This window comes from Biomphalaria glabrata, chromosome 2 (assembly GCF_947242115.1).
Source record: "Biomphalaria glabrata chromosome 2, xgBioGlab47.1, whole genome shotgun sequence".
Lineage (NCBI taxonomy): Eukaryota > Metazoa > Mollusca > Gastropoda > Planorbidae > Biomphalaria > Biomphalaria glabrata.
The window spans coordinates 50,380,246-50,403,935 of record NC_074712.1 but is presented as its reverse complement, the minus strand read 5'-3'; the positions used below and the strand labels follow the sequence as shown (position 1 = coordinate 50,403,935).

The 23,690-nt window shown below is 31.4% G+C and overlaps 2 protein-coding genes across 4 annotated transcripts; one reads left to right on the top strand and one right to left on the bottom strand.

Moving 5' to 3' along the window:
- The first annotated feature begins 639 nt into the window (after positions 1–639).
- Positions 640–3,552, top strand: LOC106050623 (NF-kappa-B inhibitor alpha-like). 3 transcript variants are annotated; one of them, XM_013205682.2, is made up of 2 exons: positions 640–779; positions 1,728–3,552. In XM_013205682.2, the coding sequence occupies exon 2, from the start codon at positions 1,751–1,753 to the stop codon at positions 2,888–2,890; it is 1,140 nt and encodes a 379-aa protein (XP_013061136.2). In that variant the 5' UTR covers positions 640–779; positions 1,728–1,750; the 3' UTR covers positions 2,891–3,552. The 3 variants fall into 3 exon arrangements, with proteins under 3 accessions (XP_013061136.2, XP_013061203.2, NP_001298198.1); XM_013205749.2 differs by having other exon boundaries at positions 716–842; NM_001311269.1 differs by lacking the exon at positions 640–779 and having other exon boundaries at positions 1,728–3,025.
- A 99-nt stretch (positions 3,553–3,651) lies between these two features.
- On the bottom strand, positions 3,652–23,488 carry LOC106050781 (prefoldin subunit 1-like). The gene is made up of 4 exons (XM_013205853.2): positions 23,337–23,488; positions 12,942–13,108; positions 9,161–9,245; positions 3,652–4,130 (listed from the first exon to the last, which is right to left on the bottom strand). Exons 1-4 carry the CDS (start codon positions 23,376–23,378, stop codon positions 4,044–4,046), a joined length of 381 nt encoding a protein of 126 aa, XP_013061307.1. The 5' UTR covers positions 23,379–23,488; the 3' UTR covers positions 3,652–4,043.
- Between the last annotated feature and the right edge of the window lie 202 nt (positions 23,489–23,690).

Sequence of the window (23,690 nt, the reverse complement as noted above, 5' to 3'; positions counted from 1 at the left end):
ACCCCTCTCTCCCCTACAAATCGAACTATAGCTCCACTAGGCAGGCCTACTACTACTAGATCTATGAAACCTGCAGCCTTATATATTTCACTTCGTAAATGGAGGAACTTTCTTTTCATTCTTTTTGGAAAAGAAAGATCTAATTTTATCACGAGGCTTCACCGAATTATTTTTAATGGATTTTGACAAACAGGTGACTTCTTGTGGAAATTTAGCTTTTAAAAAATCCAGTTATGAAAAACACAAAATTAAAAAAAAAAAAAGCGTAAAACCATGCACTTATTTAGTTCCCCGTAAGCCTACTAGAAAAATAGTAGATCTAAATCTTGTATCGTACTACGATGTCTGTATAATTTCGCAGAAGTAAGCTTATACGAAATTCGTTTATATTATTAGCTCGCAGATTTATAAAAACAAAACTCGGTACAGAAATAAAAGAAATCTAGATCTAGGTCTAGCGTTAAATTTTCCTTTGAATTTAGAAAGGAATATTTCCCCTTCAACTGCGATTCAAGTGAGGCGGAAATCCCGCCTGAACCGAAGTGCCTAGCTAGTTATGCAAAAACCGAATCCAAAAATAAGATCTGGCTATATATGCGTCACTCGCTCCCCAACCTCCCCCTTTTTTTCTATTCGTATGGGAAAACCCAGGGCCTTTCCAAATCGAGGCCAAGCTATAGAGTATAAAAGCACTAGGCTGCCGACCTCGATAAGCTTCAAATGAAATTGTAATGTGTACTTAAAAGTAAAGACTAGGAATTTATATATTGTGGCATAGAGTAAGTTTCATTCTAGTGTGATTAGATCTAATAATCAGTGGTATACTCTCTCCCTTATTTAAGGTGAATAAAAATTAAGGACTTCATTTCTGGATATTTAATGGATTTTGGATTATATAACAAAATGAAACCTAGGCATAGACTCTATAGTTATACTAGTAGAGTATGAGTATGAATACGATGACGTCTATGATACTTAATCATACTTAATGATACTAGTTCTAGATCATCTATGCTTTTAAATTTTATGCTATCTCATCTAGACTAGACCCAATCCTATAGTAGTAGTTTTATATTATTATATATATTTGAGTCCTAGTCTAGTGACAGATCTAGAATAAATCGAAGTCACTAGATTTGACTCTAGTAAATCTAGAATATATATTTGATATATATATATAATAATAATATATATATATATATATATATATATATATATATATATATATATATATATATATATATAGTCATTTAGACTAGATCTATGTCTATATTTAATATTATTAACTAGATCTTTATATAAAAAATAATAGATCTTAAGATCTAGATCTTCTTAATAAAGACTTGAATTTTGATAGAATCTACTAAATTCCAGATCAAGACCAAGTCTAGATTAGATGACTAGAACTTCTAGAAGTAGAGTGTAGATTAGTAGAATACAAATGTTGTAGGAATCTTTTATTAAACCAATTACAGTTTACACACATAATAAATGCAAATAATTACAATGCTTATTAATTACTGTATATAGAGATCTACATTGCTCTACATGACGATATTATATTATGTATATTAAGCATGCTTAACTAATGGTATTACATTTAAAATTAGTAGATCTAGATCTTATTATTCTTATTTTGAGCCAAAAAACTGAGTGATAATGTTAATTTTTTTTTTCAATTGTTAATTATATGCCTGAAAATTGATTTTATAAATTTTATTTTTCAGTTGACCGTCTATAAAAGAACACAATGTTTACAGACAGAGATCATCTACAAATACCACCTGCACATAATAGCCATATGAAATCCCCTGCAACAGATTCTAAAATGTCTTCAGAATCTTACCTAGACGACAGAGCCGATTCTGGACTAGGCTCTCTAGTCATTCATGACTCTGGATTTTATTCTTCACTCAAAGAAACTACTGACGATTTGGAAAGTACTGATTCTAAAGCAGACAATTTCCATAAATGTACTTATCAACAGATTGAAGAAGAAGATGATCAGTCTGAACGAGTAGACTCTGGTTATGAATTAAATGAGCAATCTAATAGTGTTGATTCTCTTACAGACAATTTTAGAAACAAAAAGTTTTTTGAAGAGAAGGTGGAAAGACATCCTAGTGCAATAGTGATTCCTATGGATCAAAGGATTAAACTTTTTGAAGGTGATAGAGACGGTGACAACAAACTTCACCTCAGTATTCTTAATGGTGATGAAAGGCTGTCTCTCCTATTAATTAGATTAGCTCCTCACTGTAACTGGCTGAATTACTGCAATCATCTATGGCAAACACCACTGCATCTTGCAGTTTTAACAAATCAGCCCACTGTGGTTCGTAGGTTACTGTGCGCTGGTGCTGATGCAACTTGCCAAGACAAAGATGGCAATACACCCTTGCACATTGCCTGCAGGGAAGGTTATGTAGACATTGTCAGATACCTTCTCAGCCCAGTGCAGGAAGAGGAACTCTGTCAAAACCTGTATAACATTCCCTATCAAAGACTCCTTCAGGATATGAGTATAAGGAATTACGAAGGGGAGACATGCTTGCACATAGCAGTTCGACATTCCCATATAAAAATTGTGTCCCTTTTGTTGGTGTCAGGAGTGGATATAAATGTAGGCGATGGTAAAAGTGGTCGCACTGCATTGCACATAGCTTCTGAGTTGAACAATGTAGACATCATAAAAATTATTTTGTACAGAAGAGATGCTGAAATTGATGTTAGGAACTATGCGGGCTTGACCCCTGTCCAACTAGCTTATGGTCGGGGTCACAAGGCCAGTGTAAATGAATTCTGCAGGCATGGAAACTACACCAAATCAGATATTAGCTTACATGACAGTTCAGAGGAAGATGAAGACATGATGATAGATTCGGACTAATTTTTAAATAGAAACTATTAGATTTTTTTACTGTGGAATATATTTTAATCATATATGGTTGAACTCGATAAGTATTTCTGCTTAATTTTAAGGACATTAAATAATTACTAAACATTTACATTGTTTAATGTATATATAATTTTTTTTAAACTTTATTATCTAGTTATAAAATTTATATACTATACATAAAAAGTTAATTACAAAATATTATTCTGTGTTTGGCCAGAGATTATTTTTAGGAACATTATTTTAAAAACAAATTGGTGGAATTAACTTTTCTAGAGAAGTTTAGTAAATTTTTGAAATGTCAATGTAGAATTAGAATGAAACACCTAGCATTATATATAAATCATCAACATGATACTATGAAAGAAAGATTCATGCATTATTGTAGAACAATATACATTGTTGTGATTTTATTAAACCACCTGTGACATGTCCTTTCTTTTAAGCAGAATGTAGAGCAAAATGCAATTTTGTGAAAGTCCTTCTATGTGAAATATGTAAAATAGATGTTTTATTATTTATTTTTTTCTGTCATATTTGAAGGATAAAAAAATTAATTTATTGAAACTGTATACTATATATATATATATTTGATGTTTGTTGTATTCCAATAAAATACAAGTTTAATACTTGTGTGTATTGAACTATATCTCATATTTTAACTTTTTGTATTTTATTATTCTAAATACATATAAACCCTTTTTAAAGAGCTGGACTCAACATACTTACTTAATCAATTGAAAAAACAATTGTGGGCTGATTTAATGAATTTATTATCAAACTCATTTTAAAATTTATTTAAGTTAATTAAATTTATATTTATATTATAAAAAAAGCATTTCCAAAGTTGACAAAGTACTGGTATCAAATATATGTTTACAGTGATAACCCTTTTTTTTAAAAAAAAAATCAAATTTCATTTCTTGATGCTTTAAAAAAAAATATATTTTACAGTTAAAGATTGCACAAGTCTTTCTAGTATATTTTGAAATAAGACAATTTTTATAATATATTACACTTGTGAAATAAATCCTTTTTTTTTCAACCTAAAATATACTGTTCTCATACATTCCTATCAATGCATTTAGAAACAAACACACCCATAGCAAACAAATGTACACATCAGTAATTAAGAAATAATACAAGATTAGGGATGATTCTGTTTTGTCATGACCAACTCTCGAACATTGTTCTTGAATTCTTCAACATTTCTCTGGTGGTACTCTTTTGATGACTAAAACAAAACAATAAAAAAAACAATATTTATACAAAAAACATATTTAGAGGCTAGCTTAAGAAATTCTAAGTATTCCCATTAGTTTGTGTTTAAATGTAAAAGGAAAAAATTAAAATGACAATCATTCATATGAATGTATAACAAGTGAAGCAGGATGAAAAGTTACAAGCCCAAAATAGTTTCAGGATATAAAGAAAACCCAACATAGTTCAATGTCCTTTTTTTTTTTTTTGGCCACAGCTTTAAATAAAAACTTCAAATCCGAAACTAAGTAGCAACTCCTTTATTCAAACTATTTATTAGGATGTAACTAAGAGGATGCACTTGCAACTGGGGAAAATTGCATCACAGCACAAACTAATAACCTCTTATATCAAAACAGTAACTACAGAAAATACCTAACCAATCAGTTTTACTGAGCCAAATTATTGAATAAGGATGAGCTTAAATAATGTCAAGTTTTTTTCTGTCCATCTTGCTGGCATGGCCCAGAACAGGTAAAACAAGGTGTAGAAATGTAATCTTAGCTGCTATTCTAGTACACAAAGAAACCAATTCTTAGACATCTTGTAAATTGGATTGATTTTTAAAAGCTGGTGTTCCTCTTACAGAGATGGTCAATGTTTCTGTAGTGTAAAAGCATACAGAATGTTCCTCAAAGCTCTTTTTAGACAATTTTCACCAAAAGCAGAAATCCATTTCCACACCAACAGTCCTTAAAGCTATCTATAGTGATCTGACAGAATACTTAAACATTTTTTTGTTGATGCTGAATTTTCTTTTCATCATGAGAATGCTTTGTGATGCTCTCAATTCATTACTTTTGCTAAGCTCAGGAAACAAAAACTTATTGATAGTGATTTATTGTTATGCTTGACTCTGCATTTAGATTCAAATAATTTCTACTGTGTATCAAAGGAAAAATGTGTTCTGGATTACCGGTACTAGAGAAACTTATTGTAAATGACATTGACCAGTCCATTAACATGTCAGACCAGGGCCGGTCTTAGGCCACTGCAATCAATGCGGCTGCAGTGGGCCCAGCACTCTCATAGGACCCGCGAGATGCGAATTCTAGGTGTAAACTATTAAATTAAACCATTTTAACTTATTATTAAAGGGTTACTGGAATTCTCCTGAAATTATAAAATATAAGAAAAAGTCATGAAAATGTCCTGAGATTATTAAAATCGTCTGAAAACTTATGCAAATCTTAAAATAGACAAAATTGTCATTTCGATATGTCATTCAATATAGAAAAAGCCAATCCTAATCGCGATAAAAAAAAAAACGGCATTGCCAGCTTTCATTTAATAAAAATGTAATAATAAGCCGAATTTTAACCAAAACAAGAACTTCAAATACTTAATTTACTTCAATAGTCACTAGCATACAAATATAGATCTAAATAACCTCTTAGATTAAAAAAAAAACAAAAGCGATATTTTGCAAGTAGATAGTAAATCTAAAAGGCAGATCTGAATGTTTATTGGCTTTTTGTAGGAAAAGTACTATAAACTGTAGATTGCTCGTTAAGTTAATTTGACAGTTATTTTGTACTTAGTAAAGTATGAATAAAATGCAAAGACGAATTTATTTTCTAATACAAAATCTTAATTTTCACTTATTATCCTTATCACAACCCAAATTAGGCCCCGCGCAATCCGTTTCGCATAGGGCCCCGAAACCTGTAGGACCGGCCCTGTGTCAGACTGACCAGCATGAAGGAGCCTTAAAATTGAGAGTCAATGTGGCTTCCTTAAAGTCAAGAGTCAATGTGGTTTCTATGGAAGTCATTTTAAATACTATACAAGAGAGACTATACATACATCCACTCTCAAAACACAACATAACACTTAGAATTAAGATGCTTTTACGCAGCACAGTTTGATCTACTAATTGGTTTTAGTATTTATGAAAAGGTTATAGAATATCATTGACAGTACAAAAATGTTCTATATTAGTTCTAAAAAAAACAAACAAGTTAAGAAGTATTTCTGGAGGAGTGCACCATAGGCTGCATTCCAGAGTATTATTTAATGTTTTACTATAGTATGTTTCCATCAGAATTAAAACTTCACACCAGGCTTAACTCTACTTGGTTAAACATTTTATTGTACAGAATAAAGAGCAAGTATAAAATCTAATACTGGTACAGCCAAAGATGCTGGTGTGGAACTCTGCCCTAGAAAGTGAAACACAAGTGGTGGAGACAACATATTTGACTGCATAAGGCTTGACAAAGAAACACTGGGGCAAAAGAACATACTTATTACACATAATGAAGCTATTGATTGCTAGGCTTACTCAAGTCTATAAAGTTTAATTGTGATTTGCAATAAAACATTATATTTCAAGGTAGAGTAAATAGAGCATATAACAAATGTCAAAAGAGAAATCTGGTTCAACAATATGAAGCCCAGGATTGTCTTTCCTTTTATCTGCTAATACAAACAGTAACTGGACTAATTTAGTAAATAACCTTTAACAAATTATAAGAAACTAGTCGACCGGCGCTGTAGCGTACGCCGCTATTTTGCAGGGCCGGTCTTAGGCCACTGCAACCTATGCGACCGAAGGATCCGCACTTTCATGGAACCCGCGCTAATTCAAGGTGTATAAATTATTCAATTAAACCATTTTATAACTTAAAACAGATTTCCCTCGCCTTCTGTCGATTTACCCGGAGCTCTTGGAAATCTCCCAAAATTGCAAAATATACGAAAAAGTCCTTAAAATATACAGAAATATATAGAAAAAAAATGTCATTTTGGGGTGTCATTCAATATGAAAAAAGTCAATCCTACTGTAATGACACAAGATGCGTAGAAGTTGATGTGAATCGGGTTTTTCCTAAGTAATGTGACGAGTAAGAACAGAGTAGGATTACGAAAAAAAAGAATAACGGACAAGACGCCTAAGAGGACGACGCTAGGCTAGCGACGACAGAGGACATGCCCTTTTTATTGTTTATTAAATTGTTGAAGTTATCAGCCTGCGTTATTAAGTATATTCTTGATTCATTCTGTTGTTGTGTCATATGGACTCACATGCACCATTAACATATATATACTCATCAACAAAATAGACCATCAACACCCTAGCTCTGTTGCTGGTATCTTTTCTAAGGGTGTGACCAATCCATCTCCACTTCCTCTATAAGATCTGCACTTCTATATTTTTCTGTCCACTCATCTCCCACAGTTTGGTTTTCTACTTTGTCATACCAGTGTATTTTTAGGATATTTCTCAGGTATCTGTTGATGAAGGTCTGTATTTTTTTTGTTGTGGCTTCAGTTGTTCTCCATGTTTCAGAATGAAGAATTACTTGAGGTCAACAATTCTCAAAGATAGATTGAAACATTTGGTAGGAAACAGAATTATTATGATATACTGTATGACTTTGCTACACGCAAGGCTCGTAAAGTAATTCTGTACATAGTAAAGATTGAATAAAATGCATAGACAAATTTATTTTCTAATACAAACTCTTAAATTTCACTTATTGTCCGCTTCCCAACCCAAACCTGGCCCCGCGAAATCTGTTTCGAATAGGGCCCCACAATGCTTAAGTCCGGCCCTGCTATTTAGTGTTATGCTTGTTTGTAAAATGTTTTGGATGTTCCTTCAGAGTTTTTAGTCCAAACCTCCCGCAAGATGAAGGGGGATGGGAGCAGGCAGGGTTTGGCAGTCTAGTGATGTGTGAATACCCACGTGCTCTCCCCCCTCTTGTTTTCTCTTTGACTATCAGCAGAAATAAGAGAGTGATCTTTCCTTTACTTCTTTCGTTTAAACTGTTGAGGGAAGAAGAGAATTATATATCTAGATGATGTCATTTACTGATGTGATGATGACTAAAACATAAATCACACACAGAGTTTTATCCGCTTTTTTTTTTTTAAACTAGTAACAGTTGTAGTTTGTACTATGACAATGAATTCAATAAGAACAATTGTAATGTACTAAGAAGATAATTTCAATAGAGTCACAAGGCACTTGGATGCTAAGATTCATAAGCTTTGTTTGATGATTTTTTTTACAATGGGTTATTTAAATCACAACTACATGATAAGCAAGGAAAACTAGCAGGTGACACTAGGGTCAAGACTTTGAGCTATGAAATGGACATTGCTTACATTTCCATTGATCGCTGTAGATTCTTTTAATAGTGTAATGGGTAATTTGAAAACAAAAAAATGCTTGTCTTTTAATGTTTCACACTAAATGTTATCCAACAAGAAAAACTGTAAGGGATGATTTATGCAGTATTATATGTTATTTTTAATTATATCAGAAGATACCAAAATTTCTAAATTAAAATAACAAGCTATTAAACTGAAAAAAAAAAAAGGAAAATAAAAAAACATTCAAAGGGAAGTCACTGGTATAAAAAAAATTAAAACCAGGATGGTAAGAATTATCCATAAATTAACAAGGCAGACAATTCAAACTTCTGCTTAAAACCCTTTTTTTTAAATGTGTTTTTTCCTCCTAAGATTGGATATTGGAATACATATAATGTTGTCAAAATATTAATCTATAGTTAAATACAGTATCTGGTTATGATGTAAACAAATATTACAGTGTTAGGCAGCTAGAACAATGGAGTATCAAAAAGTGATCGTTTTCCAAATTTAGAGAAGATAGTGGCTTTCAATATTTATCTGATATGTGCATTCAACCTCACAAGTCTCAAGAGTTTCAATTTGCAAAATGCAAGTGTTGGACATTATTGCAAGATTTATGTGCAAAAATAGTGTAGCTTGGTTATTAGTTGTTTGGTTTCATTAGATTATTAGCCCAGTCCTGATGCAACCTTAATTTGTAAGAAATTAAAAAAAACAAAACTTTGAAATCTTTTATGATACATGTATAATACTCTCTCTCTCTCTCTATATATATATTAAATTTAATTACATTGCATCTTCGAGCACAGGTTGAAGAGAAAACTATTTTCTTTGAAAGAAAAGAAAAAACAATTATAAAAAAAAGAAACAAATATGATTAATGAAATAATTTTCTTTTACCTCTAAAGTTTTAATTTTATCAGTAAAAGACTGCTGCTTGTTTTTCAAATCTTCAATGATGAGACCTTGATTTTGAAGCAAAAACCTAGAAAATAGAAAACAAAATAAAATGTATTTAGAATTTTTAAAAAATCAACACTAAAACCCTGATAATCACTATTTCTTAAGCCTAAAGCAAAAAGAATTTAATTCCATTTCTAACTATAAAATATTTGAGTACAACACAATTTAAACTTCGCGTTATACATTTAATAATAGTTGAAAATGAGTTTAGAAGTCTTCATGGTTATATTTCTCTTTAAGAAGAACAATGAAAAATGCATAGCTAGGGGGTTTTGAAGGATGAAAATTATTTTTTTAAAAACATAAATGTACGTTGGTAAGAACTATGAACAACTGTTGTTTTTTTTAAATTATCAGAAACATTTAACAAGACATAATCTGAAATTAAATGCATACATTTCGAATGGAAATATAATTGAAATTACTTAAAAATTAAGTCTTTTTTTCCACATAAAGCCTAAAAAAACAAGTTTGTATGGAAACACAAACTCAAAATCGGCCCCCGAAGTGGTTGACGCAGGCAGGTAAAAAGGCAGGTTTCAATATTTTCAGAAAGAACATCAGAATTAAATTCGATCAAAGACAAATGACAGAGAAGAATGGGGAAAGAAGGTTGACAGATCTTGTGTGATGACCCAGCGGCCCAGCAAACCAAAGGATAGGTGAAAGTGAAGTTAAATGTGAACCTGGCTTAACTGATGTCTTATAATGAATATCTAATTGATCTAATTGCTTTGTAAATGGTCAATCTCTAAATTCCTAAAAAAAAAAAAACATTTCGTAAAAAAAAAATTAAAATTTTTCCTTTAGTTAGGTGTGCTATGACTATTCATCAGCAGCTTGCAGTTCACGCGATAATATAAAAATTACTTATTAATTGTTGTTTTAAATTATGTCCAACTTATAATGCATATTAAATAGATTTTTTCTCTTTAAAAAAAAAGTAAACATTTTTATACATGTAAATGTAGTAGTTAGTATGACAGAACTTACTTTACTTAGCAATACAAATGTAAAAAAAAATATTTTGACAAAAAATCGAAAACTGTTTGCATAAATGTGTTGAAAATATGGCAAATGGCCATCTCCCCTACTAAAGAGCCTCCAGTGTTTGATACTATTAATAGTGAATAGTTGTAAAAGTGGTGTATTTTTATGAAAAAACTGCTTGCATACCTGATTTAAGAAATTAGATTTTTTGCTTTTAGAAAAGAAAAAAGTAGCCGTTGCGTCAGAACTTTGAATGGACTAAAATATCATGATGTTGGATTTTCACTATCTTTTCTAGTTTACGAGATCTAAATGGGACGAACGGACAGACAGACATTTCACACAAAACTAATAGTGTCTTTTTCCCCTTTCGGGGGCTGCTAAAAATGATGCTCTTTAATACGTCTAAATATCTAGATCTAAACAACACTTTTTATCAGCCTTTCTCAAACTGTGTACTTTCTCTGTCCTAACAAACTGGATGGGAAGGGCATAGCCATTCAAGGGGAAATAGATTGTATTTTATTGTAGTTATGTTGTCTGATTTTGATTTTTTGATTTTTGATTTGAGGCACATCGGCACAATTTAGGCCATGTCGTGCCTGTATGTTGTCTGAAAATTAATAGTAAAATGACATTTTTACCAATGTTTTCAAAATTAAAATATTGTAAGCAATAAGTACTTTTGAAGTGAATATTGGTTTTGCAAAAAGCATCTTTAATAAGATTACAAACTTTTTGAATAATTGTGTTAGAATGGTTGAAATTCTTCCACATCATAATGCCATAACGTGACCAAAAAAAATCCAGTCTTGCAATATGTTTGTTTAAGAGGACCGGCTGGTTATTAGGACAGAGACTATTGCACATCATAATGCCATAACGTGACCAAAAAAAATCCAGTCTTGCAATATGTTTGTTTAAGAGGACCGGCTGGTTATTAGGACAGAGACTATTGCATCTCCATGTGATCCGATTATAGGATTTAATTGTATAACAGGCCAGCACTAAAGACTATAAGACAATATGGTTGGAGGATGACCACCTTACCAAACAACTTACATAAAGAAATATAAATAAATCAAAAGAAGCCAAATACGCTGCTTTAAATTACAGATGAACTAGTGCTAAACCATTGTCTACCCTACAATAGAGAAAAAAATTTGTAGAGTCTCAAACTAGCTTCTGGACATAATCTCTAGCAACCAATCATTAGAACACATTTAATGAACAATAACTGAGAAAAAAGGAAACTAATCCTCTAGAACTCAAAGTAGGTACCCTAGAAACAATATAAAATTATATAGAAATGTATATCCACATATGGATTAGCCTTGAAAGCCACCATAAATATTGATTCTGTCGCCTTCCTTGAACATGTTACAAAAGAAATGTTCTCAATACAGTGCCTTAATATGTCTTGTTGTCCTCCTGGACTTTCTTGAAAATAAATACTTTGAGAGATAAGTGCATTACTACTCAAATTGAAATAGTTACTTGGATTAGAGTAAGTAGAATATAAGTTCTATGAAGGAATAAAAGCACCATCAGATATTATTGTCTTTATGAATTTACAATCTAATCTTTGGGAATGGACTAGGAAAATGAATTAAAATAGCAAATAACTCTGCTTCAAATTAAAGATGAGCAAGCCCTAAACCACTATCTACCCTACAATGGAGAAAAAAAAAAGCATATTCTCAAACATAGCTCCTGGACATTATCTCTAACAACCAATCATTAAACACATTTAATAAACAATAACCTAGAAAGAGGAAACTAATCCACTAGAGCTCAAAGGAGGTACCCTAGAAACAATATAACATCAAGGGTTTTCATGCATTCTTAGATGCACAAACATTTTCTCCTGATGTCTACGGTTCATTATCTATCCTATTAAAAAGAACTACAATAACGCAAAATTAATATTTTTATAGTATACAATGCTTAAATTAATACTGATTTATTTCCCTTTTTCTAAATCAAACAATTAAAAAAATTACCACTAATTAATTTGCAAATTCTTGTCATTGATCAATGTTTTGTAAGGGACAATTAATAATTGAGTAAAGTTTCAACTTGATCCAAGATGGGAAGTGTGAGAAATAACATATAATATACAAAATTTGCAAAGTGCAGTTCGTAAAATTAGATCTAGATGGAGCCTTTGTTCTGTGCACAGTCTAGTCTCATGTAAACAGGCCTATGTGACGTACATCCATGAAATAGTAATACTTTCATAAAGTTGGGCAACGTTTTTTTTTTGAGGGTCTTAAGCTTGTTTTAGGGCTACTATACATAGGTTACTGTTTCAGTTAGTATCCAAGGAACATTATGCCATTTATCAAAATTGGTCAAATGGTTATGATTTCTATACGGGACATACATACATAATACTTTGTGCTTTAAATTATATATTAAAAAATAGAAACATTTCAAAAAGGAAAAATTAAAAACTTTTCATTTCTAATTAACAAGTTTTCATTTTCCAATCTTTACTTAAGAAATTTCTAGAAAGCAATGTGTAAATAAGCGTCTTGTTTACACATCTCTTGAGACCTTGACGCATACACTATATAAGACTTATTATATACATCTTGTTATTTTTATTATCTATATTTTAATGCTTAAATAGTTTTTAATATTAACTAGAATCAAGGTAATTGTAACAAGAAAATATTCTTAGTTATATAAAATAAAAAAAAGTACAAAAAAAGATCAGATTTACATCCGTCCAATAGTTTTATAAATGTGAACATCTTGAGGGAGACTAGCGACTTCTTGCTCAACAAGTTTAGAGTGCTGAATTTTTCTGTTTAAACTTTCGATCTGTACATTGGAGAGCCTGATTTGATTCTCTGCTTGAATCTTCTTCATAGACAATTCAGCAAAAGCCTGAAATTGAATTAAAAACAAAATAAACCTTTTACATGTTTTGGATGTTCATTCAGTTTTGAATATTAAATTCTAGCCTAAACCTCCTGCAGGGTGTTAGGGGATTGCATCAGGCTATGTTTAAATGCTGGACCATAAAACAACAATCCAGAGAAAAAAATTTGTAAAAAAAAAAAAAAAAAAAAAAAAGAAGCTTATATTAAGTGTAATTGTATCAATTAGTTTGGGTCAGTCATAAATCTCTGCAATTATAAATATTTTTACCAATTGTTTTTGTTTAGAGTGATTTCATGCTTTTAGTTTCCTAAATGCGCTATGATCCTATCACTTCCCTATTTTTGTTTTATGGAGTACAACTACATGAGAGTTTTATTAAATTAATTGTACTAACTTTTAAATTTAGTTAACAATAATTTAGTCAACAATATATTTTTATTTATTAGATTGATTTACATATGCTATTTTAAGTCATTAATTACAAATAAATCAAATCAAGTCAATGAAATATTGTGACATTGACTTTTAACATCTAGAGATTCAAAACCATGATGCACTATTGTGTTAGCAAGTCTCTAGAGATATTGAAAAATAGTACTGGTAAAGCTTAATAAGCATGTTACAGCCAATGCTCTGAGTCTAATAACTTCAAAACTTGGCTAAACCATATAAGATGTATAACATGGTTTAATTACATTTCGTCTGCCGTCACCCGTTTTTATACAAAATATATTTAAAATATCATTTATTGAAAAGAGGTAGATAATTTAATATATGTAAAGATATCAACACTTTTTACAAAGCTTATATCAACTTACTCTTTCTATCTGTCTGTCTGGTAAAAAATGTGCACACATTATTTCTCCCACAACCATTCTCGGATCAAGTTGAAACTATGCACAATTATTCACTGACATAGACAAGATATGAATTAATAAATAAAAAGTAAACACTTAGTAAATTAATTACTGGTAATGAATTATTTTGTTTGATACCAACAAGGGAAAATAATCCTTCAGTATTCACAGATGACAAATTTGTTGGGTTAGTCCCCTTAAATAATTGTTAACGCTATTTCTTCCTCATGCATTCTCCAATCAAATTGATTCTTTAAACAATTATTTTTTGTACCTAACAAAACGGAGGATGGTCGCTAAGCGGTAAAGCGCTTAGCTTCCGAACTGGGTGTCTGAGGTTCAATCCTGGCTACACCCATGCCCTATGGACACATTTCATGATTTTCAACTTTCACCTTGTCTTTGATAAAGAGAAAAGTTACAAAGACACAAAAATTTAAAAAAGCATGGCAAGACAGTGAAGACTAAATCTAAGTCTAGTTAGAGTCTAACTCTATAAAAGTATAAACTCTGCCATAAGCCTAGATACTCTCACAGGTGGCCATTTTGGAACTAAAAACACATTTAACATCAAAACAATTTCCTGTTCAGATTTTACAAAACTGAAATTAAGCATGTCCTAAAAAAAGACATTGCATTATAGCTAAGTGTTTTATCTGTAAATCTAGGTATCTAAAATATTCTTTCAAAGAAATATACTTAAATAGATCTAAATCTCAAATCTGAAGATTCTTTTTCTAATCTACACTATTGTTCTATAACTAGATCTAGATCAATTTAAAAGCTTATTGCGTTGAAAACTTGACAACTGGGAGCATTTTTCTTTTTATAGACTATTTTTAAAAAGAAAATTAGAAAAATTTTAGTTTTTCTTATATTACTAATGATATTTTAAAATTTTAATTTCATTTTGATTTACCACTTATAAATTATAATCCCTCCTTTAAAACTGTACCATTTGATATATACTTTTGTGAATGTATTCACAATAGTTTCTGAAATATTCACATTAAAAAATATTTGCTTCACTTTTTTATTTATTTCTCTATACTCTAGTCTAGATCTAGATCAGTGATTCCCAAAGTGGTCTATATAGACCCCCAGGGGTCTACGAAGACCTCCAAGGGGTCTACGAAAGTAACAAAATAAATTGGGGGTCTATGAGATGCCCACGTGGGTCTACGATAATAGATTTCATTTAAGCAGGTTGAGTTACTTAATTTTCACATTCCATTAATGTAATTATTTCATACACTAGTATATGATTTGTACCTTCGTTAATCCTTTAATAATTTATCCTGCTATTCAAATGAAAAATTGTTGTAATCAATTTCAATACTTATTTAAATAGCTTAATTTTGTCTACATGTAACTAATATTTAGAACAAAAAAAAAAAAAGGAATGTAGACAGTACAGCATTAATTATTTAAAATTGGGATTCATTCCTTCCTTGTCAAACAAGCCTAAGTGACTTTTTTATGACGATATGAACCAGTGTCGCTGGAACATCATCTGAGACAATGCTACCCTGACAAAAAAAAAAGATTTAAGAAACTTTCAAACACTCAAAGTTCAAAATAGACCAACAAAATCTTAGTTCAATGTCATATAGAAAAGATGATGAGAAGATTTCTTTTCTTAGGCTATAGCAAAATATGGAAAACAGCCAAGGTCAAACATTGATTCTACCAGCTGTTTTGCACAAACCTACATCTGTTATTATTAAAAGAATTTCTTTAAGCAACAATACAGTTCAAGGTCGCTTCGGTGGCATGAGTTATAAAATTAAAAGTTTCTTATAGGTATAGTTGACCCAAATAAAAAAACACTGCGCGACCCCCGCTTGTCTAGCTCGCTCACTCTGCTCAGTGACTGTGGCCTAATTTGGTACCTGATCAATCAATAATTGTCCCTCCCTCTACTTTTTTTTTTTTACATTTGTAGAGCATTAGCGATGAGTGGCTAAATAGTAATAAAATAGTGTAAAAAAAAGTAGATCTAACGTTTGTTAGTGCCATTGATATTAGTGATATAGGCCGTTGGTAAATGCCATTGATAATAATAAATGAATATTAGTGAATACCCCCTATTTACACAAAGGTTATGACAGGTATGTCTTTTAGGGCCTTTTTAAGAAAAATTTTACATAGGTCTTGTTTAGCAGGTACCTAAATTTTATAAAAAAATCTCCTTCATCCTGGACCTACCCGCCTTCTGTCCTAGAAGAAAAAAATGGCATCGTCCTACCAGTGCTCTTTGAACCCGTGTAAAACCCTTGTTTTTTTGAGTAAGCGAAACTTATTGTGTCTCAGCTATAAAGAAATGGAGTATAAACAAAAACAATAGACTAGTTTCATCTTAGTTATCAAAATAAAGGCTCATTTTAACAAAGATTGTGGGGTGTTCCCTAATATAAGAAAATAGGGGTGTTTGTTAGAAGGAAATGACTATAGATCTAGCATTCTAGGATCAATTAAATTTTTTTGGTGCAACTACTCTACTACTAGAGCAGTTTATTTAATCTGGACATTACATGAATTTGAACACTTGCTGTTTTTGTGGTCATTTCATCTTTATTTCGATATTTAATATGAAACTAGCGCGCTGTATAATGTGCTTGTCCATTTTCCAATTATTCTAACCCAATTTCCTTCCATTTAGCTATCTTTTTATTTAAGAAAAAAGAATTTCAAATTTTTATGTCAGGTTGTTGTTTTTTCCTATGTTACCAGGATGACTTTACCTCTTCCTAGGGTTAAGACTATATTTTTGATAGTCTAAGTCTATGCTAATGAGCCCGGCATTATTTATTCTGTTTTTGGAGCTGATTTATTTGATTCATAAGCCAAGTTGTTTGAGTCCATAAAAAAAAAATTAATAGGGTGTTTGAATTAAATTACGATTTTCTTACCAAAATTTATTTCAAACAGCCAGCTTTGGACATCAATGTTAATTATCATATATTTATATTATATTTGTTATGTTGTTTTTTTATAGAGAATAAATGGGCAAATGTTTGGAGTGAGCTTGGTACATTGAATGAAGTTAAATGCCCAGAATCTAGGCCCTATATCTAGACCTACTAGATAGATCTAGATTTATATAGAGAGACTGAGAGAATATAGAGGATTTAGCTAGATTTATCTTATCTTATATAATACAGACGTTACTTCAAAAAAGAAGATGATTACGTCCTACGCGTCATGCATTTAGTCATGCATATTAACCAATGACTTAAATTCTGCCAAGTCACTGGTTTTCCTGGCTAGCTCAGGCAACCAATTCCATGCTCTAATAGCACTAGGGAAGAAGGAGTATTTGTACAAATTTGTCCTAGCATATGGGACGAGGAATGTGCCTTAATCTTTGTGTCTTTCAGAGTATTTTATTAAATTTTGTTTTTGTATTTGAAGATTATGGTTCAGTGTTTTATGTATTATTGCTACTTTACTTTTGAGCCTTCTGTCCTGAAGGCTTTCTAAATTTAGTGATTTTACTAAAGGTGTTACTCTAGTCAAATGTGAATATTCGTTTGTTATGAATCTCACTGCTCTATTTTGTGTCTGTTCCAGTTTCTTAATGTTTTCTTGAGTTGAGGGGTCCCAAACGGAGGATGCATATTCTATTATTGGCCTAACCAAGGTTAAATAACATTTTAGTTTTATGTTCTTATTTGATTTATAGAAATTTCTTTGTTTGATTTTTTTGTAGTTTCATCAATATGTGGATTCCATGATAGTTTTTCATTTATTATAACACCTAGGTATTTTGCGTTTTTAGTCTGTGTTACTGGTTTGCCATGAATAAGATAAGTGGAATTAATTTGTTTTAGTTTTTTTGTTACTCTTAACAACTGACATTTTCTGGGTGGAAAGACATGCTCCAATTTGATTCCCATTTCTGTAATTCATCTAATTCTCTTTGTATAATATCTGTGTCTTGTGTTGTTTTTATTGTTCTATATATTATGCAATCGTCTGCAAATAATCTGACTTTTGTTCCTGAACTAATGCAATTTGGTATATCATTTATGTAAATTAAAAATAGTAGTGGACCCAAGACTGTTCCTTGAGGTACACCTGATTTTTCTGTTATCGGTGTTGATTTAGAGCCATTTATTATTACAGTTTGTTCTCTCCCTATCACAAAATCTTTAATCCATTGATGCAGTGGACCATTAATGCCGAAATAGTTTAATTTTTTAAGCAAACTATGGTGGTGAACTTTGTCAAAAGCCTTAGAAAAATCTAGTAAAATAGCATCTATTTGTTCACTATTATCTAAACCTTTTGAAAAATCATCAATTAGTCCTATTAGTTGTGTTTCACATGATCTATATTTCCTAAAGCCATGTTGGTATGGTGTGAGGACATTATGTTTGTCTAAGTGGTTTATGATGTTGCTACATATTATGTGTTCTAGGATTTTACATGTGATGCTGGTAAGTGATACTGGTCTGTAGTTTCCTGGGTCAGATTTTTCTCCTTTTTTAAATAGGGGGGGGGGGGGTGACATTAGCTTCTTTCCAGTCCTTTGGTACTCTGCCCTGGTTAAGTGAAGCCTGAAAAAGTATTTTGAACACTGGGGCTAGCTCATTGCTTAGTTCTTTGAGTAATCTAGCTGGAATACCATCAGGTCCAGACATTTATTTGGTTTGGTGTTGGCTAATAGTTTTTGAATTCCATTTTCTTGTACTACTATATCTTCTATGTTGTCTACTTGGTTGAAATTCAGTAATATGTCTTTGTCTCCTGGGGTTGAGAATGCTGATGCAAAGTAGTTGTTTAGGATGTTTGCTTTAGTTTCATTATGTATTATGTTATGTTCATCTTTTAATGGCGATATGCCTGTTGTTTCCATTTTCTTAGACTTAATGTATGACCATAGGTTTTTGTTGTTATCTTTAGATATTACATTGTTTATGTATTCACTCTGCAGCTGTCTGCTTACTTTTTGGGTTAAGTGTTTAATTTTTATATAATTTTTGTTAACTCTTTCTGCATTAGTTTCTTTAAATTTTCTATATAGGTTTTCCTTCTGTTTACAAAGCTTCTTTAGTCTATTATTAAACCAGCATTTATTTATTTTGTTTGATGTGTATTTAGTTGGTATATGATTTTCTATAATGCTTTTAAGATGGTTTTTAATGAAATTCCAGAGGTCATCGACTGGTTGGTTAATGTCTTTTTCTAATAAGAATGTTTGTTGAAAGTTTAATGCAGCTTGGTGTAGTTGTGTTAGGTTACATTTATTCCAGAGTAAGATTTTTCTTTTGGGTTTTGTATTGGCTATTGCTTTTATCTGACTGTGTATTTTTATGATCTCATGGTCTGATAGACCAGGGATAATATCATAATCAACTACTAATCCAGGTCTGTTGGTTAAGAAGAGATCTAACGTGTTGTTTAATCTAGTTGGCTTTTTAATGATTTGATCTAAACTTAGGTTGTGTAAAGTTTCTATGAAAAGCTCATTTATGTCCTTAAGGTTTTGGTGTTTATCTATGGTTAGTGTTTTCCAATTTATATCAGGTAGGTTGAAATCACCCATAATCCAAAAAACTGCATTTTTATTTGTCTCTTTAAGTGTAGTAATCTGATTACATAGTTCCTGCATGTTTTAGGCAAGAATGGTATCCTAACCTGTACTATACTACAAAAGATCATATGTATTAAAAATATATTAAATTAATAAACAAAAAACACAAACATTCTGCACACATCTAATCATGCAAACATAAAATAAGTCTAAAAGCCTGTGTAGAAGTCACTATCCCAGTGACCTAATTTTGGTAGAATAAGTGTGTTAATATTTTTTATTTTTTTTTTGTGTTCATATAAAAATGTATGCATAATTTGAAAACATATTAATGATTTCAAGTGAGGGGCTATGTCTCGGGATCATAAAATTTAGTTAATGTTAATGTACAATTAAAATTTGAGTTTATTGATGCCTAAATATAGAGACTGTATGAAATAAATTATGGTATCCGGAATCAAATAATGTGAGTCAAATTTGTCTGAATTAAATGAAAACACATGGCCTCTTTGACCTTAAATATAATAACAAATATAGGTTAGGGGTACAAATATAAGTAGTCATCCTTATTATTCTCCTTAGCTCCTTCTGCAGTTGGAAATGTTTTCCCGTTTTTGTCCTAAACCGTTGTAGAACGTTTCTAAAACCCCCCTATTCAATATACTTGATTTAAACTTTTTAAAAAGAAGATTTCTTCTAGTCTTGTTGCAAGCGTGATTACAAATCATTTTGGAGATTACCGATTCTATTTTTAATAAAATTGGGAAGGTTTTTATTTTTTAAATAATTTTTCAAACGAACATGCCCATAGCCCCAATGTATAAGCACCCAAGTGGGAAAATGAGTATTTTAAATTTTTTTTATATTCTAATGGTATTAAACGTATATATTTTTTAAAACTAGACATATAGTTCTATTTTTTAAAGTTGTTTGTTTGTTTATATATATGTATTAGATCTTCAATTTGATTATTTTTTCAAAATACACATATTTTTAAGGATTTTTTAAATACAGAGTTATCCCTCTTTGCTTGGGACTTTGGAAGGGTTTATTCCAACTGGAAATAGAAGCTATTGGGTTAAACTGTTAAAACTAAAGATATAGAGTAAAGTGCGAAGTTCGAAAAGCCCCGATTGTATAGAGGTTCGAACAGTTCACTTTTTATTGCTAAAACTTTTTTATTTGAATTTTTACCAAATTACTACTATATTGCTACTGCGTATGCACCGTTTTTCTTTACTTCCGATACATACTATTTCCTTTTCCTTGTATAGGCTAAGTTCATGGTGAGTTCAAACCCAAGAGATGTGGAATTATTCTTTTTTACTACCCGGTAGTGAAGGAAATGGGTCATGGGCTTAGGGCTATTTTAAAGTCTGATGGCTCACCAGCTCAAAGAGACTATTTGAAGTTGTGGAGCATGGGAAAGGTGGCAATGGATGGTGTTCTTGCACTGGAGTAAAAAGAAAATGAGTTTATAGTGAAAATTAAATATTAAAACATGTTTTTAGATATATTTTCTTTGATCTGTTCGAACCTTCCATCAACCCATTCGAGCTTACTAACTGGGGAAAAATCTGATCGAGGTAAAGTACGCTTGGTGATACCTACCCTACACCTCTTTGACCTCATATTTAATTTTAACTAAGCTTAGTGATACATTAAATCTGTTCTATTGTAATAGAAAAAATGACGAGTAATTCAGAGATACCATCAGTTTTTTCATAGGTCAGACCGTTACGGTGCTATAAAAATCCTAACTTGAAAATTGCTGCCAGTGGGCTTAATGCTTTTGAACTTTACTGTACTTCATTTTCTTTTCTACGTCGAACCATTGTCAAATAATTATTCTTATAATGCACTGTCAAAGTCAAACTTTGAAATTTTAGCCTTTTTATAGGTGTCAGAATAGCATAAAACTAGTCTCTAGTACTATTACTAAATCTAGTAGGTCTACTATTTCTTACTACAAGTACTATAAATTACTACTACTTTGGGTACTTCAAACTCAGAGACACAGTGACTGTGACACTAGTATCATTAACACTGTGAGTCTAGACTTAGACCTAATAAAAAAGACTAGACCTGACTCCTGAGACGTTTACTAAAACTTTACTAATGTCTAATCTCGTCTAAGTTACTTCTAAAGTGATCTATAGTAGATTCTTATATTAGGCACACCGTATTCGGTGAAATTTTTATTTTATTTTTTTATTTGGTGACGGTTTAACTTACAAAAAAACTGAAAGCAGATTCTTATTCTGCAACTAAAGGACTATAAAAATAGCTGTTTCTTTGAATTACCACTCATAGTCAAGATTTTATTTTAAAATAAATTGGGTCACTTCATGCTCCTATAATAAACACAGTTTTTGAGCTTTCTCCTTTAGCGCACATTGAGCACTGTTAAGAAACTCCACTATGTTATTGCTAATAAATTATATCTCTGTGTTAATTAAAAATTATTTAGATTGTATTAAAAGAAGTAGATTCACTTCTGCAATATGTATTTATTGCCTCTCTATCTGTCTCTCTCTCTCTATATATATATCGTTTATAGTTTATTTATTTATATATGCCTACCTATATAATCTATGTGTAGAAACAGACAGAAATAAATCTATATAAATTATAGATCTATAAATTAATTATTATAATTTAATAAACATGATATTTTCAACTAGGCTACATGTATTCTCTGTCTCTTTCTTTTAATTCCTATCCAAGGACCCTGTTGTTTTCATAATTTGTATGTTTGTTTTATTACACCTTAACATCCCCTCCCTCCCATAGATGCTTTTCTTTGTCTTTTCGTGACTCTCTCCCCCTTCCCTCCACTGCCTGTATGATAGGTTGTGACACTACACGTTTAGTGTATACCTCTCCTCACCACCAGCGCTCGCCTGGCGTGATCACCTGCAGTGGGCATGGTCACTGGCTTCAAATTAGCAGCCCGAACTTTTTCTTTCATTCATAAATTATATATTCTAGATATCTCGATCTAGGTCACGTTTATTCATTGAAAAAATCATAGATTTATTAATCCCAATAATATTTCTTATTACGATTTTGCCTTGTGCACTATAGGAGAATGTGTTAAATTTCATTATTATCGTTGAAACACCCTCCTTTTTTAATTTTATTTAACAGCTAACAGTATGAATGTGATTGGAATGTTTTTCTAAAGATGTTTGGAAGTTTATTTTGATATATCCATCAGCCTACGATCAAACAGGCTAATAATATAGCCTTCATCCCTTATATGGGTTGGGTATGAATCTTATCTTATCTTATATAATACAGACGTTACTTCAAAAAAGAAGATGATTACGTCCTACGCGTCATGCATTTAGTCATGCATATTAACCAATGACTTAAATTCTGCCAAGTCACTGGTTTTCCTGGCTAGCTCAGGCGAATTGCAGGGGGAGGTTAAAACAATAGCTTTAGGTACTTGGTTAAACCGAGAATCTAAAAAACTGCCAACTGCTTTGGAAAAGCAGAACAAAAATACAGGAACTTATCTAAAATTGTACATGCTCTGTCCCAAAACATCGTTTTTAGCTCCAAACATAAAAACAAATTAATTATAAACAAAAAAAGCGTCGTGTTTCTTAAAATAAAGGAGAGTTCGATGAGCTGTGCCTAATTATTTTAATTTAATATAAAATAAAATATAATATTAAATATAAGAAGCTACTATAGATCTTTATCATATGTTAACGCTTAGATCTAGACCTTAACTCCTTAAGTATTTTGTTAAAAACAGAATTGGGTAAAATGTTTTAAAATATTAAGACTAGATCTATTGATTTTGATAAACTTGAAAACTAACGTTGGCTAGCTCAGGGTCTGTAATCTGTCCGGTGGTCGCCATATTGAATGTTGCTATAGATTCTATATAAAAGTTGAATTTTCAAACAACCTAAAATGTTAACTGAAAACGAAATACAAAATATCGATAAAATTCGTATCGACCTGTAGATCTATAACAGAGATCTAGTCGAGACTATTATAATGAAACAATAGGCATCTGGGCAAATGGGTGGTAGCAGGGGCGGCCTTAGCAGTGCGCGGGGCCCTGGGCGAGCGTCATGTGCAGGGGCCCTTAGCCGCAAGGGTAGAATACATATAGGCCTACCGTACCACATCAACCTAACGGGCTCATCCGTCTCTAACACTGTAACAA

What these genes read in the sequence shown, in the direction of transcription:
- LOC106050623 (XM_013205682.2), top strand. Translation starts at nt 1,751, where the DNA reads ATGTTTACAGACAGAGATCATCTACAAATACCACCTGCACATAATAGC.
- LOC106050781 (XM_013205853.2), bottom strand. Translation starts at nt 23,378, where the DNA reads ATGGCGACCACCGGACAGATTACAGACCCTGAGCTAGCCAAC. An exon ending in CAGACCCTGAGCTAGCCAAC is followed by an intron (nt 13,109 to 23,336) that starts GTTAGTTTTCAA and finishes ATTCAATTTCAG; the next exon opens with GCTTTTGCTGAATTGTCTAT. An exon ending in ATAAAATTAAAACTTTAGAG is followed by an intron (nt 4,131 to 9,160) that starts GTAAAAGAAAAT and finishes GTTTTGTTTTAG; the next exon opens with TCATCAAAAGAGTACCACCA.